Source organism: Mustelus asterias, unplaced genomic scaffold, assembly GCF_964213995.1.
Source record: "Mustelus asterias unplaced genomic scaffold, sMusAst1.hap1.1 HAP1_SCAFFOLD_47, whole genome shotgun sequence".
In the NCBI taxonomy this organism is placed as follows: domain Eukaryota; kingdom Metazoa; phylum Chordata; class Chondrichthyes; order Carcharhiniformes; family Triakidae; genus Mustelus; species Mustelus asterias.
In genome coordinates, this window is record NW_027590122.1 from 495,583 (window position 1) to 512,164 (window position 16,582).

The 16,582-nt window shown below is 45.7% G+C and overlaps 2 protein-coding genes across 2 annotated transcripts in view; both read left to right on the forward strand.

Moving 5' to 3' along the window:
- LOC144483170 (uncharacterized) overlaps positions 1-16,582 on the forward strand; it is a 169,717-nt gene that overhangs the window by 9,504 nt on the left and 143,631 nt on the right. The window contains 2 exon segments of the mRNA XM_078201966.1: positions 377-548; positions 627-755. Coding sequence (XP_078058092.1) covers positions 377-548; positions 627-755 — 301 coding nt within the window.
- Positions 14,826-16,582, forward strand: part of LOC144483150 (uncharacterized) — a 113,574-nt gene continuing 111,817 nt past the window's right edge. Inside the window, exon 1 of the mRNA XM_078201942.1 lies at positions 14,826-15,020. The gene's annotated coding sequence lies outside the window, so the exon portion shown is untranslated. The remainder of the gene's footprint in view (positions 15,021-16,582) is intronic.

Below are 16,582 nucleotides of genomic sequence, written 5' to 3' on the forward strand. Positions count from 1 at the left end.
GAGTGGGGAGTTGGGGGGGATGGAGCAAGAGGTAGTAACTTACAGGTTTGGGGAACGAGAGTGGACAGAATGTTTCACAGCAACTAGGATTGTCTGTTCTGAGTTTCTGAGCTGTACTGACAGTGATGACATTTGTAAACTCCTTTTACAGGATACTAAAAGGAGAGGATTTGCCATCAGAAATCCCAAACTAAACTTCACATCAAGACCTGACAGAGTCACTCGATTCATTTGGACGCAGGAAACCATCACCCATTTTGCCATCAGTGTGACTGCAAAAGCACCGAGACACAGACAGCCACACCATGGGGAAACCGTGGAAATGTGCGGATTGTGGGAAGGGATTTACTTCCCCATCTCATCTGGAAATTCACAGGCGCAGTCACACCGGGGAGAGACAGTTCACTTGCTTCCAGTGTAGGAAGGGATTTGTTAATTCATCAAACTTGCTGACACACCAGCGAGTTCACTCTGGGGACAGTCCCTTCACCTGCTCCACGTGTGGGAAAGGATGCAGAAATTCATCCACCCTCCTGGCACACCAGCGAGTTCACAGCGGAGAGAGTCCATTCACCTGCTCCGACTGTGGGAAGGGATTTATTAATTCATCAAGCCTCCTGAGACACCGGCGAGTTCACACTGGGGAGCAGCCATTCACCTGTTCTGTGTGTGGGACAGGATTCACTCGATCATCCCACCTGCTGAAACACCAGTGAGTTCACACTGGGGAGAGGCCATTCATCTGTTCTGACTGTGGGAAAGGATTCACTCAGTCATTCAGCCTGCTGAAACACCAGCGGATTCACAAGTGATTTTAGGGGTTGGATTTTGCTGTTGTTGCTGCTGTTAATCACATCCAGGACTGAAGCATGTTCATTCTGACAGTTGATAAAGTGGGAGGGTCAAAGGGTTTCTCGCTGTTGGACTGACCGGTGTCTCAATTTTTATTCCAGTGGCTGATTCCCTTTAAGTGAGGGCACGTTTCCATTGAAATTATGCACAAAAGCAGATGTACATTAATTTTATTTTGGACAGTAAATAGTATTTTTCCTCCCACTACAAGTGCCTTGTCTTTCATCCATCCTCGTTCTGAGGGTTGGTCACACTCTGAAAAATCTTTCTCCACTGATTTATCTGCTGCGTTCACTGTCTGTCCCATTGAGAGGCCAGTCCACATTCCGATATTATTCACCTGTGCCTTCTTGGATCTTCCTTGTACACATTTTCCAGGTGTTGTGTCTCACATTGCCTCTTTTTCCAAACACTCCCTCTCTAGTCACAACGCATGTCCAAAATAGGTGAGCTTCCGGGATGTCAGAGCCTCAGACAGGTTCCGGTGAACACCAGCTTTCTCCAGCACCCACTCATTCACCCACTTTGCCGTCCTTGACACACGCAATATCCGTCCGAGTCCTTTCATTTCAAACACTTTTATTGGCGGCTCATCGCTCTTCTCAATGGTCCAGCTTTCAAACACACATTGTCACCGGCCACATAAGGGCTTTCAGAAGATGAACATTCATTGTAACCGAGTTGCTGTGGGTGCTCCATACTCTTTTAACTTAGATCACAACACCATGACTCTTAATTCTGACCTGAATTTGATAGATTCTGCATTTACTACTGCACTGGAACTAAAATAAATACATTTGTCTCTGTTCCATTGAGTCTACAGCACAGGGCCGGGCCAGTCGGCTGAATTGGTCTATGTCAGTATTTATGCTCCACATGAGCCTCCACCCACCCCTCTTCATCTCCCCCCATCAGCATATCCTTCTATTCCTTTCTCCCTCATGTATGTGTCTAGCTTCGAGTGCAGATGGGACACGGAATCCCTTGCACATTCCCCACATTTCCATGGTTTTGCCATGTCTCTCCAGGTTGGACAATCAGTCAAAGCCTCGTCCACACACACAACACGTGGACAGTTTTTCCTCGCTGTGAACGGTGTGATGTTTTTTCAGGCTGTGTAATTGGTCAAAGGTCTTTCCAGTCAGTTCACTGGGACACACTCACCTGGATGTCTGTGTCTCTGTGTTTTTCTGTCACACTGATGTTTGAAAACTTCAGAAGGTGACAGAACAGACAAGATTTCTTCTTCTGGGTTCAAATCAAATGATTTTCAGGTTCTGATGAATCAAACGCTTCTGTCAAATCTTGACCTGTTTTGTTTGAGATTTTTGTCTGAAAACCCTTCCCTTTAAATATCCTGGAAAAGGAGTTTGCAAAAGTTATCACTGCAAGTACAGGATAGAAATTCAGAATAAACAATTCTAATTTCTGTTGAAAATTCTTTCCTATTTCCAAAAACCACGACATCCCCATCGGATACACTTTCCCCCCCATCCTCACTCTGCTCCCATCCTCACTCTGCTCTTCCAAATATTCACTTTCCTAATTCTCCTGGTGGTGCTAATTCATGCTGACTGAAGAAAAAGTCTCCTGTTCTGGGCAAAGAGACCCAAAATTTTCATTGATGCTGCTGGACTCTCTCTCTCATATATATATATATATATATAAAATAAATCTCAACATTTTGTGGTGTAAAAATGCAAATAGACTGTATTACAGTATTACATAATTAGAAATGAAGAAAGTTTATGAACAAGAACATTATCTAAGCAGTGAGGGCTATGACTTGGAACTCACTGCCTACACAGAAAGTATATGTGGAGATGATCAGTGATTTCAAAATGAAATTGGATGGACAATTGAAAGAAATAAACTTGCAGCGGAACAGTGAAGTAGAGGGAGAAGTGGATTGCTCGAGTCAACGTGGATTCGAGTTGTCGAATGGAATCTTTCCATGCCATAATGACACTTTAAAGTAATAAATTACGCAGCCATGAGCTGCAAGACTATATCTCAGTGTGATAAATAAAGACTATATAACTATAGTCTTTAACTGTGTGCTATATAACAACCAGAGTGACGGATATTTCAGGGACACAGACATGACCATGCATGCACTCTGTTGCCCAAGATGGTGGCCGCTAACCTAGAATCATAGAATCCGACAGTGCAGAAGGAGGCCATTCAGCCCATTGAGTCTGCAGGCCCTATCCCCATATAACCCCATGCACTAACCCGAGCTAGTCCCCCTGACACTAAGGGGCAATTTCTCATGGCCAATCTACCTAATCCACACATCTTTGGACTGTGGGAGGAAACCGGAGCACCCGGAGGAAACCCACACAGACAGTGACCCAAGCCGGGAATTGAACCCGGGTCCCTTGTGCTGTGAGGCAGCAGTGCTGACCACTGTGCCACCTGGGCCAGTGCCCAGGAGTGAATCCCCGGAGCTGCAATCTCGACTCTCATTCTGGGCTTGCGGCCTCCAGCGGGTGTTTGTGAAGCCTCCGCTCCCCCCCCCCCCCCCCCCAGCCCGTCTCCCGGCTCCATTCCTCCCTCCGCCCGACCGACTCTCACCCGCTGGAAAAAGTAGCTCCCGCACTCGCAGAACTCTGAACAAAGTGACACTGCGCATGCTCCAGATACAGCAAGGCGCCTGCGCACTGGACTCCTGTGGAGTGAATAGAGCACTTGTAGGGCCGCAGGGAATGGTGGGTAATAGCACGGCCATTGAATTGACGTACCGGGGATAAAATCAGTGTTACCAAATGAAGACAAATTAACAAATACACGAAGATTCTTTATTATTTAATTTCTTCCACCCTCTAACCTACCCTTGATGATCTTCTTTGCCCCATCCCATCCATTATATTAACAGTTCAATGGGAGATGAAGTAATGCTATTGGAAAGACCAATGTCATTATCTTAAGTCACCACTACAAATTCCGTTCCCTAACTACCAAGTCCATCCCTATGGGGTAATATTGAGATACATTTCCCTGTGTTCGTCAAGCCAGGAGTCTTTATTCCCAAGCGAGAAAGAGATAAGTGGACATATTAATGAGAGGCAACATGGTTTTGTGAAGGGGAAGTCGTGTCTCACTAACTTGATCGAGTTTTTGTAGGAAGTGACGAAGATGATTGATGAGGGTAGGGCAGTGGATGTTGTCTACATGCACTTCAGTAAGGCCTTTGACAAGGTCCCTCATGGCAGACTGGTGCAGAAGGTGAAGTCGCATTGGATCAGAGGTGAGCTGGCAAGGTGGATACAGAACTGGCTCGGTCATAGAAGACAAATGGTAGCAGTGGAAGAGTGCGTTTCTGAATGGAGGGCTGTGACAAGTGGCATTCCTCAGGAATCAGTGCTGGGACCTTTGCTGTTTGTAATATATATAAATATAAATGATTTGGAAGGAAATGTAACTGAATTGATTAGTAAGTTTGCAGACGACACAAAGGTTGGTGGATTTGCGGATAGCGGTGAGGACCATCAGAGGATGCAGCAGGATATAGATTGGTTGGAGACTTGGGTGAAGAGATGGCAAATGGAGTTTAATCTGGACAAATGTGAGATAATGCATTTTGGAAGATCTAATACAGATAGAAATATACAGTAAATGGCTGAACTCTTTAGAGTATTGATAGGCAGAGGGATCTGGGTGTACAGGTACACAGGTCACTGAAAGTGGCAACGCAGGTGGAGAAGGTAGTCAAGAAGGCATACGGCATGCTTGCCTTCATCGGCCGGGGCATTGAGTTTAAAAATTGGCAAGTCATGTTGCAGCTTTATATAATCTTAGTTAGGCCGCACTTGGAATATAGTGTTCAATTCTGGTCGCCACACTACCAGAAGGATGTGAAGGCTTTGGAGAGGGTACAGAAAAGATTTACCAGGATGTTGCTGGCATGGAGAGCATTAGCTATGAGGAGAGATTGGAGAAACTTGGTTTGTTCTCACTGGAGCGATGGAGGTTAAAGGGCGACCTGATAGAAGTCTACAAAATTATGAGGGGCTTGGACAGAGTGGATAGTCAGAAGCTTTTTCCCAGGGTGAAAGAGTCAATTACTAAGGGGCAAAGGTTTAAGGTGCGAGGGGCAAACTTTAAAGGAGATGTACGAGGCAAGTTTTCTTTTTACACAGAGGGTGGTGGGTGCCTGGAACTTGCTGCCGGAGGAGGTAGTGGCAGCAGATACGATTGTGACTTTTAAGGGGTGTCTTGACAAATACATGAATAGGATGGGAATAGAGGGATACGGTCCCCAGAAGGGTAGGGAGCTTTAGTTCAGATGGGCAGCATGGTCGGTGCAGGCTTGGAGGGCCAAAGGGCCTGTTCCTGTGCTGTAATTTTCTTTGTTCTTTCTTTGTAGATACACACAGAACGATTCCTATAATATGTAATACATTTCTGAAGTTTTCATTAGGTTATTAGACTGTGATTTCTTACAAATCTCCCATCTTGAGAAAGGATTAGCTTCACTGTCTACTCAAAAACTGATTTCTGAATAACCCAGCGATTCTAAGTTACAAGCTTGTTTTCCTAATTTCTTGATTACATTCCATAGACAAGAAAACTAAAGGTACTAGAATGATCAGAATCAGCAACACAAACCCTTGAGTTGTCACCAGAAATAAAAGTAAATACTTTGCCGTATTATAATTGAGGTCAGAAACTCCAAAGTATTTATGAAGTCAGCCTGGACCACAGGTTTTGCAGTTTGAATTTGGCTGGGGTAAACATACCTGCAGTGAAACATTGTATGATTCAAATGACTCATTGGGGAGATTTTATCAAACAAAGTTTATTTAAGAATACAGTTAACACATAGAAAGAAAATTAGCAATCGCTTTTGCCAATTACAAACAAGAAAACAACCATGATATTGTAGAAACCTTAACAACTAAATGCACTGTTCCAATACGACAAACCTCCCTACAAACATACACCTGTCACAGGTTTAGCACAGAAAATAAGAATGCTCATGTGATTCTGGAAATTAGTCCTTTGGTTGGAGAATTGAAATTCTGACTTCACCATTCTGGAAACTCCCAGCACCTTGAGGTAGAGATAAAGCCACAGCTGGCATTACCTGGCAAATCACCAACATCAGAATCTCTCACTCCAGGAGGGCAAGAAAAACTGCCTCCAATATCGCAGAATTTCTAATATCAAGGAGAGAGAACAGAAATACTGCCTTTCAGTCTGGAGGCCAAACGCCTCCTAACTAACCAGCAACCAAAACTGAAAGTAAGAACTCTTGGGAGAGAGAAAAAGAACTGTCCAACCTGACCTGTCAATCATTCTTCCCACAACACTTCAAACTCACAAAGTGCCTTAAACCCAGATTAAAGATAAACCCATTCAAACCATTTAAGCAGCAATAAAAGCACACACAAACATTCAGCCAATGCCACAATGAAAAACAAAGGCCTGCTTCCAAACTGCAGAAAACGTGATTTAAAAATACAGTTCTTAAATGCACAGTAACATCACACCAGTAAATGTGACAATCATCGACTTTGATTCATCCTCCCCATCTGCAGATTATCTCACACAATTCTAAATTATTGACGAGTTGTAAATACATCTGGTTCAAATATTCAAGCACAAACTTCAAAGGTTCTCCAGCTCTCTGCTCACCTGCATCCACCTTGAGGATATTTTCAAAAGCCAGATTTAGGTCACTCTTCAGCTTAAGTTTACTCCCTCTGATAGATACCAGTGTGTTTCATTCGATCCTGATTGTTTTAAAGTCAGTTTCTCTGCAAAATATGCCAATATCTTGACAAATTAAAATATCTTCCCATTCTACTGACAATGTTAAGCACTCAATGTTGTTCTGTTGTCGAATTGCTGAACACGTTTGTTCCTCAGTGCAGTGGCACATGTTAGTTACACCACATGTAACATATCACATCTGCACACTCACACTGGTATCCCAAAGGATGCTCCATGTACCATCTGAGACACCCATTCCTAGATTTTCAAGTAATCGCAAGGAAGTGTCTATATGAAATGTTTGCTTATCTCTCTCTCTGTATGGTTCCAATGTCTTCAGGCAGAGGCCAGGTTATCTGATTCAGTTTGTTTTAAAGTTCACAAACAAGGATACAAACATCTCCAAAAGAAAACTATTACTTGACTCATCTCCACTTTCCTGACTTCTACAAGAACGTACGTGGATATCCTGTTTGTCTATTCCATTGAACTAGACCCAGAGTGAATTACTTCAATTCCCATTTGCTGGTGTCAATTTTTTCCATGTTTGATTCCAAACGGGGTTTCCCTTTCTCTCTGTTTCAGGAGAATGCGGAAACTTTTCTGTCCAATTGAACACTCACTCAATAGTGTATTTTGAGATCAGAGGCAGAAGTACAGGTAGTTGTATCAGTTTGGGGTAACGCTCATATCTCCCATTCTCAGGAGCTTTGATTTAAATGATAACAAATGGGATGAAGTCAAATCTTCAAAAAGCAGAATCTTTGGTTTAAGTTGTCACCGTGCTGCCTGATTGTAAAAGGGTGAAGCAAATATTCCAATTATGTCAACTTTATTTTCAGATCAAAGGTGAACCAAACACCATTTTGATCTTTGTGTTTCCAATTATTTTGGCATTTTTTCTCAGTTTTTCCAAAATGTTATTTTTTTCTTCATTCTTCAAGTGTCTTTCCAAATAAATATATTATAACTCAAGGAAAATTAAACCACAAAAGTGAGTTTTCACAGGTAAATGTCAACCTTCTTAGATCAGAAAGAGTTAAAGAGGGTGGAGCTTCCCTCAGCCTGTGAGCTCCGAAACACAACTTCAAAGTTTAAGTTAAGAATCAAACATTTTGGTGCCTTTTCCAATTGTACAAGTAAATTGTGATTCACACCGAAAGGTTCACTTTCACTCAGTAATTAGAACATTTCACTTTTCTCAGCACAGGGGCTGGCAGCATTTTAGATTCAATACTAATTGTTCACTCCTCTTGTCGCTGGTGTGTGGAGAAGATCATGTTCACTGGAGATCTGTCAGGACAGAAACCACACTGTGCTTCTGGATAGACTCAGTCTGCAGATAGCTGGAGTCATTTAAACATGACTCTAGTGAAGGCCTTCCCAGTGATGCTAAGGAGTGAGATGTTCCTGTAGTTGTTGCAATCTCCTCTGTCACTTCACGTTTTGTATATTGTGAAGATTTTTGTGTCACGTATCTCCTGTGGAACAGGTCCTACCTCCCAACAGAGAAGCAGGAGGTTATGAAGATGTGGCAGCGATGGGACTTTCCTGGTGTCTGAACAGTTCAGCTGGAACTCATCCTTGCTGGGAGCCTTTCTGCTTGTTCCGCAATCAATGGCCTTTTCCAGCTCAAGTGATGAGGATTCCTCGTCCAACTCAACCATGACAGGAAGCTGCAGTAGAATCAAACAGAGACTGGGAGGTATCCGTCTCACGGGAGTACAGCTCACAGTCGTGTTCAACCCAGTGGGACATCTGTTTACTTCTGTCGGTGAGAACTTCACCATCTGCCGATTTCAGGGGAACAATTTGGTGATTGTAGGACAAAGCATCATATTCATCCCATCATACATCGCACAGAGATATTCATTATCACAGGCAGTTTGGAATTATTGGTGTAGGATTGTCCGGTGTTTATTGACAGAGTATCTCACTGTTTTCAGAATTTCTGATGCAATGTTCCAGCTGTTGAGTTTATGTTGAGCATCAGGTAGGCTTTGCTTTTTGCTTCAATGACAGGTGTCATCTCTGCTGAGTGGGTCTCAAACCAGTCTGTTGTGGGAGCCACCTTTACCAAATGTTGCTGCTGCTGTGTCAGAAATGGGTGAACTCAGAGACCTCCAAGTTTCATTAAGTTCAATATTGATTGTTAAGGATTTTATGTAAGATTTAACTGTGCCTGTATAATATTTCACTATTTTGTTTATGTTCCTTCATATTTAATTTCATAATGGATGTGTCACTGTGAAGACTTCAGTCATAATTGTCAGCAAGGATTAATCAGGACTTTCTAATTGGAGATGTTAATCAGTGGAACCTCTCACACACTGATTTGCATCAAAGATTAATTTAGGATTGAAGTAAAGTTCATCATTTTATGTTGAACAGGTTCTTGTTAAGGATTCTTGAATTTAGGGGAAAGATCACAGAAGGTGTTTTTAAAAAGGGACATTGCAGCTCCGAAAATCAGTGACATCTCCAGAATATTAAACTCCAGCTACTTATAGGGATGTTAATATCAGCAAAATCGAACCAATATTATCAGACTATCAATCCTGGCTGTGATTAAAAGCAGAATCCAATCCTTGCAGTCTATTATGAATTTGCTGGTGTCTCAGCAGGCTGGAGGACCTTGTGAATGCCTTTCCACACAAGGAGCAGGTGAAAGGCCTCTCCCCAGAGTGAGTGCGTCGGTGAGTCAGGAGGTTGGATGACTGCTTGAAACTCTTTCCACAGGTACTGCAGCTGAATGGATTCTCCTGAGTGTGAGTGCGGTGGTGGGACTGGAGGGTGAATAACCGAGCGAATCCCTTCCCACACACCGAGCAGGTGAATGGTCTCTCCCCGGTGTGAAGTCGCTGGTGTCTCACCAGATCGAATGACTGGGAGAATTTCTTCCCACACACGGAGCAGGTGAATGGTCGCTCCCCGGTGTGAGTGCGTTGGTGAGCAGTCAGGGTGGATGACTGCCCGAAACTCTTTCCACAAGAAGTGCAGCTGAACGGTTTCTCCTCAGTGTGAATTCGCTGATGTGTCCAAAGGCCGGATGACCGAGTGAATTTCTCACCGCACACAAAGCAGGTGAACGGCTTCACCCCAGTGTGAATCCGCTGGTGTGTAGCGAGGCTGGATGTGCTGTTGAACCTCTTCCCACAGTGAGTGCAGCTGAAGGGCCTCTCCTCAGTGTGAATTCTCTGGTGTAACATCAGGTATGTTGTCTTGGTAAATCCCTTCCCACACACAGAACAGACGAATGGCTTCTCCCCAGTGTGACTGCGTTGATGGATTTCCAGTCGGAATAAAGACTTGAATCCCTTACCACAGTCCCCACATTTCCAAGGTTTCTCCATGGTGCCAGTGTCCTTGTGTCTCTCCAGGTTAGATGATCAGTTGAAAGCTCGTCCTTGCAGATAACACGTGTACAGTTTCTCCCCGCTGTGAATGGTGTGATGTTTTCTCAGGTTGTGTCACTGGTTAAAGCTCTTTCCACAGTCAGTTCACTGGAACACTCTCACTCGGGTGTGTGTGTCTCGGTGTTTTTCCAGTTGCACTGATGTTTAAAATCTTCAAGAGATAAACATTTCTCCTTCCACATTCACAGATTGATGAATGATCGATTGACTCAAACCAAAATGTTTGTTTTGAGTTTTGCATCTACAAATCTTTCCCTTGTTAATACCTGGAAAAAGAGTTTACAAAATTAATCACTGTCAGTCCAGGATAGAAATTCTGAACAGATAATTCTAGTTTTGTTTTTGGAACATTTTTTCCTCTCGTTTCCTCCGAATCTGTAAATCCCCATCTCACACACTCTCCCCCGTCCCTGGGCTGAAATCCAAACCCATCTCACCCTCTCCACCAATTCTTTTCTCCACTCAGTTTTCTCCCTCCCTCCACTCTGTCTGGGTTCAGCTCTCAGGCCCCTCTGTGCAGAATTGTTGTCTCTCCTGGTCACTGAGACCCTGAAGGCCCACGCACCCTCTGCTTCACTGTTACTGATGGCTGAAGGGACCAATCCGTGAGGGGCAGGTTTTGCCACAAGTGAAGTGGTTCTCAGGTCTGGTTGTGGGTTGTTGTTTTCAGTGTTGGCTCTTGTTGCCGAGCCACTGGAGTGACCTTCCTCCATCCTGTGAATGTACCTGAGCTGGAAAAGTCACCTCCACTTGATGGGAACCCATCACCTTTGGGAGACAATGAATTGTAGATTTTGCATCAAAGATCAATTTAGGATTGAAGTAAAAAGTTCATAATTTTATTGCAACCAAGTTTCTGTTGACAGTTCTTTAATTCAGCTGAAAGATCACAGATAGTGCCTTTAAAAAGGGACATCTCCAGATTATTAAACTTCAGCCAGTTGTAGGGTTGTTAAGAAGTTTAACAACACCAGGTTAAAGTCCAACAGGTTTATTTGGTAGCAAAAGCCACACAAGCTTTCGGAGCTCCAAGCCCCTTCTTCAGGTGAGTGGGAATTCTGTTCACAAACAGGGCACATAAAGACACAAACTCAATTTACAGAATAATGGTTGGAATGCGAATACTTACAGCTAATCAAGTCTTAAAGGTACAAACAATGTGAGTGGAGAGAGCACCAAGACAGGTCAAAGAGATGTCTATTGTCTCCAGACAGGACAGCCAGTGAAATTCCGCAAGTCCAGGCAAGCTGTGGGGATTACAGATCGTGTGACATGAACCCAATATCCCGGTTGAGGCCGTCCTCATGTGTGCGGAACTTGGCTATCAGTTTCTGCTCAGCGACTCTGCGCCATCGTGTGTCATGAAGGCCGCCTCGGAGAACGCTTACCCGAATATCAGAGGCTGAATGCCCGTGACCGCTGAAGTGCTCCCCAACAGGAAGAGAACAGTCTAGCCTGGTGATGGTCGAGCGGTGTTCATTCATCCATTGTCGTAGCGTAGCGTCATGGTTTTCCCAATGTACCATGCCTCGGGACATCCTTTCCTGCAGCGTATCAGGTAGACAACGTTGGCCGAGTTGCAAGAGTATGTACCATGTACCTGGTGGATGGTGTTCTCACGTGAGATGATGGCATCCGTGTCAATGATCCGGCACGTCTTGCAGAGGTTGCTGTACCAGGGTTGTGTGGTGTCGTGGTCACTGTTCTCCTGAAGGCTGGGTAGTTTGCTGCGGACAATGATCTGTTTGAGGTTGTGCGGTTGTTTGAAGGCAAGAAGTGGGGGTGTGGCCTTGGCGAGATGTTCCTCTTCATCAATGACATGTTGAAGGCTCTGGAGGAGATGCGGGGAAGCTACGGCATCTCCTCCAGAGCCTTCAACATGTCATTGATGAAGACGAACATCTCGCCAAGGCCATCCCCACACCCCCGCCCCCCCACAGTCACTGACACCAATCTCCGCCTGTGTGATATAAACCCCACAGTCACTGACACCAATCTCCTCCTGTCTGAAGAGGAAAGAGTCGAATTGGACTCCTCCGGAAGGCCGCTGCCCTCGACTTGACATGTATGCCCAAGCCGTCAGGAGGTGCGTCAACACCAAATTCATCAGCCGCACTCACAAGACAGCCCCGAACATCACCCAAGCACAACGTAACGCCATCCACGCTCTCAAGACCAACCGCAACATTGTCATCAAACCAGCAGACAAAGGAGGGGCCATCGTCATACTGAACAGAACGGATTACTGCAAAGAAGTGTACCGACAACTCAACAACGAGGAACACTACAGACAGTTACCTGCAGATCCGACCAAAGAACACACCCGTCAACTCAACACTCTGATCAAGACCTTTGATCCGGACCTTCAGAACACCCTCCGTGCTCTCATCCCACGTACTCCCCGCGTTGGAGATCTCTACTGCCTCCCGAAGATACACAAGGCAAACACACCCGGCCGTCCCATCGTATCGGGCAATGGGACCCTGTGCGAGAACCTCTCCGGCTATGTCGAGGGCATCCTGAAACCCATTGTACAAAGAACCCCCAGCTTTTGTCGCGACACGACGGACTTCCTACAGAAACTCGGCACACATGGAGCAGTTGAACCAGGAGCGCTCCTCGTCACAATGGATGTCTCAGCACTCTACACCAGCATCCCCCATGACGATGGCATTGCTGCAACGGCCTCAGTGCTCAGCGCCAACAACTGCCAGTTTCCAGATGCAATTTTACATCTCATCCGCTTCATCCTGGACCACAATATCTTCACCTTCAACAACCAGTTCTTCATCCAGACACACGGAACAGCCATGGGGACCAAATTTGCACCTCAATATGCCAACATCTTCATGCACAGGTTCGAACAAGACTTCTTCACCGCACGGGACCTTCAACCGGTGCTATACACTAGATACATCGATGACATTTTCTTCCTTTGGACTCATGGTGAACAATCACTGAAACAACTCTATGATGACATCAACAAGTTCCATCCCACCATCAGGCTCACCATAGACTACTCTCCGGAATCGGTTGCATTCTTGGACACGCGCATCTCCATTAAGGACGGTCACCTCAGCACCTCACTGTACCGCAAGCCCACGGATAACCTCACGATGCTCCACTTCTCCAGCTTCCACCCTAAACACGTTAAAGAAGCCATCCCCTACGGACAAGCCCTCCGTATACACAGGATCTGCTCGGATGAGGAGGATCGCAACAGACACCTCCAGACGCTGAAAGATGCCCTCATAAGAACAGGATATGGCGCTAGACTCATTGATCAACAGTTCCAACGCGCCACAGCGAAAAACCGCACCGACCTCCTCAGAAGACAAACACGGGACACAGTGGACAGAGTACCCTTCGTTGTCCAGTACTTCCCCGGAGCGGAGAAGCTACGGCATCTCCTCCGGAGCCTTCAACATGTCATTGATGAAGACGAACATCTCGCCAAGGCCATCCCCACACCCCCACTTCTTGCCTTCAAACAACCGCACAACCTCAAACAGACCATTGTCCGCAGCAAACTACCCAGCCTTCAGGAGAACAGTGACCAAGACACCACACAACCCTGCCACAGCAACCTCTGCAAGACGTGCCGGATCATCGACACAGATGCCATCATCTCACGTGAGAACACCATCCACCAGGTACACGGTACATACGCTTGCAACTCGGCCAACGTTGTCTACCTGATACGCTGCAAGAAAGGATGTCCCGAGGCATGGTACATTGGGGAAACTATGCAGACGCTGCGACAACGGATGAATGAACACCGCTCGACAATCACCAGGCAAGACTGTTCTCTTCCTGTTGGGGAGCACTTCAGCGGTCACGGGCATTCGGCCTCTGATATTCGGGTAAGCGTTCTCCAAGGCGGCCTTCGCGACACACGACAGCGCAGAGTCGCGGAGCAGAAACTGATAGCCAGGTTCCGCACACACAAGGACGGCCTCAACCGGGATATTGGGTTTATGTCACACTATTTCACATAAATATTTCTGCTTTTTTCCTCCTGAGTCTTTATCATGCGATCCTAGAATCAGAATTTATGTCACACTATTTGTAACTCCCACAGTTGCGTGGACCTGCAGAGTTTCACTGGCTGTCTTGTCTGGAGACAATACACATCTTTTTAGCCTGTCTTGATGCTCTCTCCACTCCCATTGTTTTGTTTCTTAAAGACTGGATTAGTTTTAAGTATTCGCATTCCAACCATTATTCATGTAAATTGAGTCTGTGTCTTATAAGTTCTGTTTGTGAACAGAATTCCCACTCACCTGAAGAAGGGGCTCAGAGCCTCGAAAGCTTGTGTGGCTTTTGCTACCAAATAAACCTGTTGGACTTTAACCTGGTGTTGTTAAACTTCTTACTGTGTTTACCCCAGTCCAACGCCGGCATCTCCACATCAGGAATGAGCAGCCGAACAAGCTCATTGTCCACTTCCGCATTCAGACAATGGGGGAGCTCTGATTGGCTGGAGGACCAGAGAACTTCCGGTCCTCCAACGTTCCATTGGCCAACACCTCAGCATACAGGTCAAATGGTTGGCTCCCCCCGCACATGCGCATCTTCCCCTCTCCCTTGGACATGCGCAGTCCCGGGCCGAGGGAGGGGGCGATCACGACGCGGCTTCTCGCTCTGGTCGGAGCCGTCAGCCGGTTGATTGGAAACCGTGGCTGGAAGAAGTGGAGGGGGAGGGGGAAAAATGGGTGGGGGCGGGGCTCCCGGGTCCGCGCGCCCGGGCCTGCGCACTGGAACCCAGAGACGTCATCGCGGAGCAGAATGATTCCTATTGGCTGATTTAGGCAGAACTCTATTATGATGTCACAATGCGGAAGTTGTCCAAACTCCCTCCTCTGGGCAACATCTGGGAGGAAATCAATGTTTCCCCCTTTCCATTTCTTTTCTCATTCTGGGGGAAATTGGGGACTTGCAGCAACTGAAGGGAAAGGAAGTGAATCCAGGGAGGCTGCAGACTCTGGAAAGGTTACAGATGAAGACCGGATTCAGGAACAGGACTAGGCCCAGGTATATTTTTGTTTCTCTCTCAAAGACATTGACATCTTTTAGTTCCCTCAGTTTATCTGGCTAATAGGGTAGCCTCTTACCCAATGTTCACAATTCAGTTTTCCCAGAAGAGGGCTAACATTTAAATCAACAGTAAATTTGTATGGGAGAGAGATATGTTATTTATGATCCCATATTTTTTGTCTTGAAATATACAGCAGTGTGGCTGCTTTATCAATTTCCAGTGATGCAGAGATTACAACATAGAAGGAAATGCATTTGGCAACTTAAATCCATGCTAACTCTGCGTGGTAGCCATGATGTGGAGATGCCGGCATTGGACTGAGTTGGGCATAGTAAGAAGTCTCACAACACCAGGTTAAAGTCCATCAGGTGAGTGACCTGAGGAAGGAGCAGTGCTCCAAAAGCTCATGATTCCAAATAAACCTGTTGGACTTTAACCTGGTGTTGTGAGACTTACTGAACTCTCTGTGGAGCAATTTGGTCAGTTCCATTCCCTTGAGTTCCACGTCACATTGGAATGGATGAGAGTTCCAGATGAAGTGAGACTGGGGTGGAGTCGGGCAATATCACGGAGATGGGAATAGGCGGTTTTGATGATGATGTGGCAATGTGGTTGGAAGCTCATCTTGGGGTGAAATATTTCACCATGGTTCAGCCTCAGACAGTTACCAGGAAGATAGAGTTGCTGGCGAGGGAGTGGAGTTTGTAGTGGGGACTGAAGACAATGGGTTCAGTCTTCCCAGTGTTTATGAAAGAAGTTTCAGTTCTTTTAGTACTGGATGTCAGACAAGTCAGGATTGTGTGTGAGTTGGGCGGGGGAGGGATCTTGGAGGTGATGGCGTTCACATCTACCTACTACCTCGGTCCTTCTAGGTGGTGGAGGTTGAGGATTTGGGAGATTCTGTCAAAGTTCTCATTGAGTTCTAGATGTATAAAATCCCTCTCCTTCACCCCGGCCCCTTCTACTTCTCTCTGTCTCCACTCTAGACCAGGTGCCAGATTTCCTTTCTTGACAGACATCAGCATACCCCTTGGGTTTTTATGATAATCCAGCAGCTTTCCTCCATGTCTGTGTGGGTTTCCTCCAGGTGCTCTGGTTTTCTCCCACAACGGATGAATCTTGCTGTTTTTAAACTCCATCCCTCTAGCAATGAAGGACAAAATTCCATTTGCCTTCTTAATTACCTGTTGCACCTGCAAACCAACTCTTTGAGATTCCTGCACAAGGACACCCAGGTCCCTCTGCACAGCAGCATGCTGCAATTTTTTACCATTTAAATAATAGTCCATTTTGCTGTTATTCCTACCAAAATGGATGACCTCACAATTACCAACATTGTACTCCATCTGCCAGACCCTCGCCCACTCACTTAAATTATCTATATCCCTTTGCAGACTTTCAGCGTCCTCTGCACACTTTGCTCTTAGTGTCATCTGCGAATTTTGACACACTACTCTTGGTCCCCACCTCCAAATCATCGATGTAAATCGTGAACAATTGCGGTCCCAACACTGATCCCTGAGGCAAACCACTAGTCACTGATCGCCAACCAGAAAAA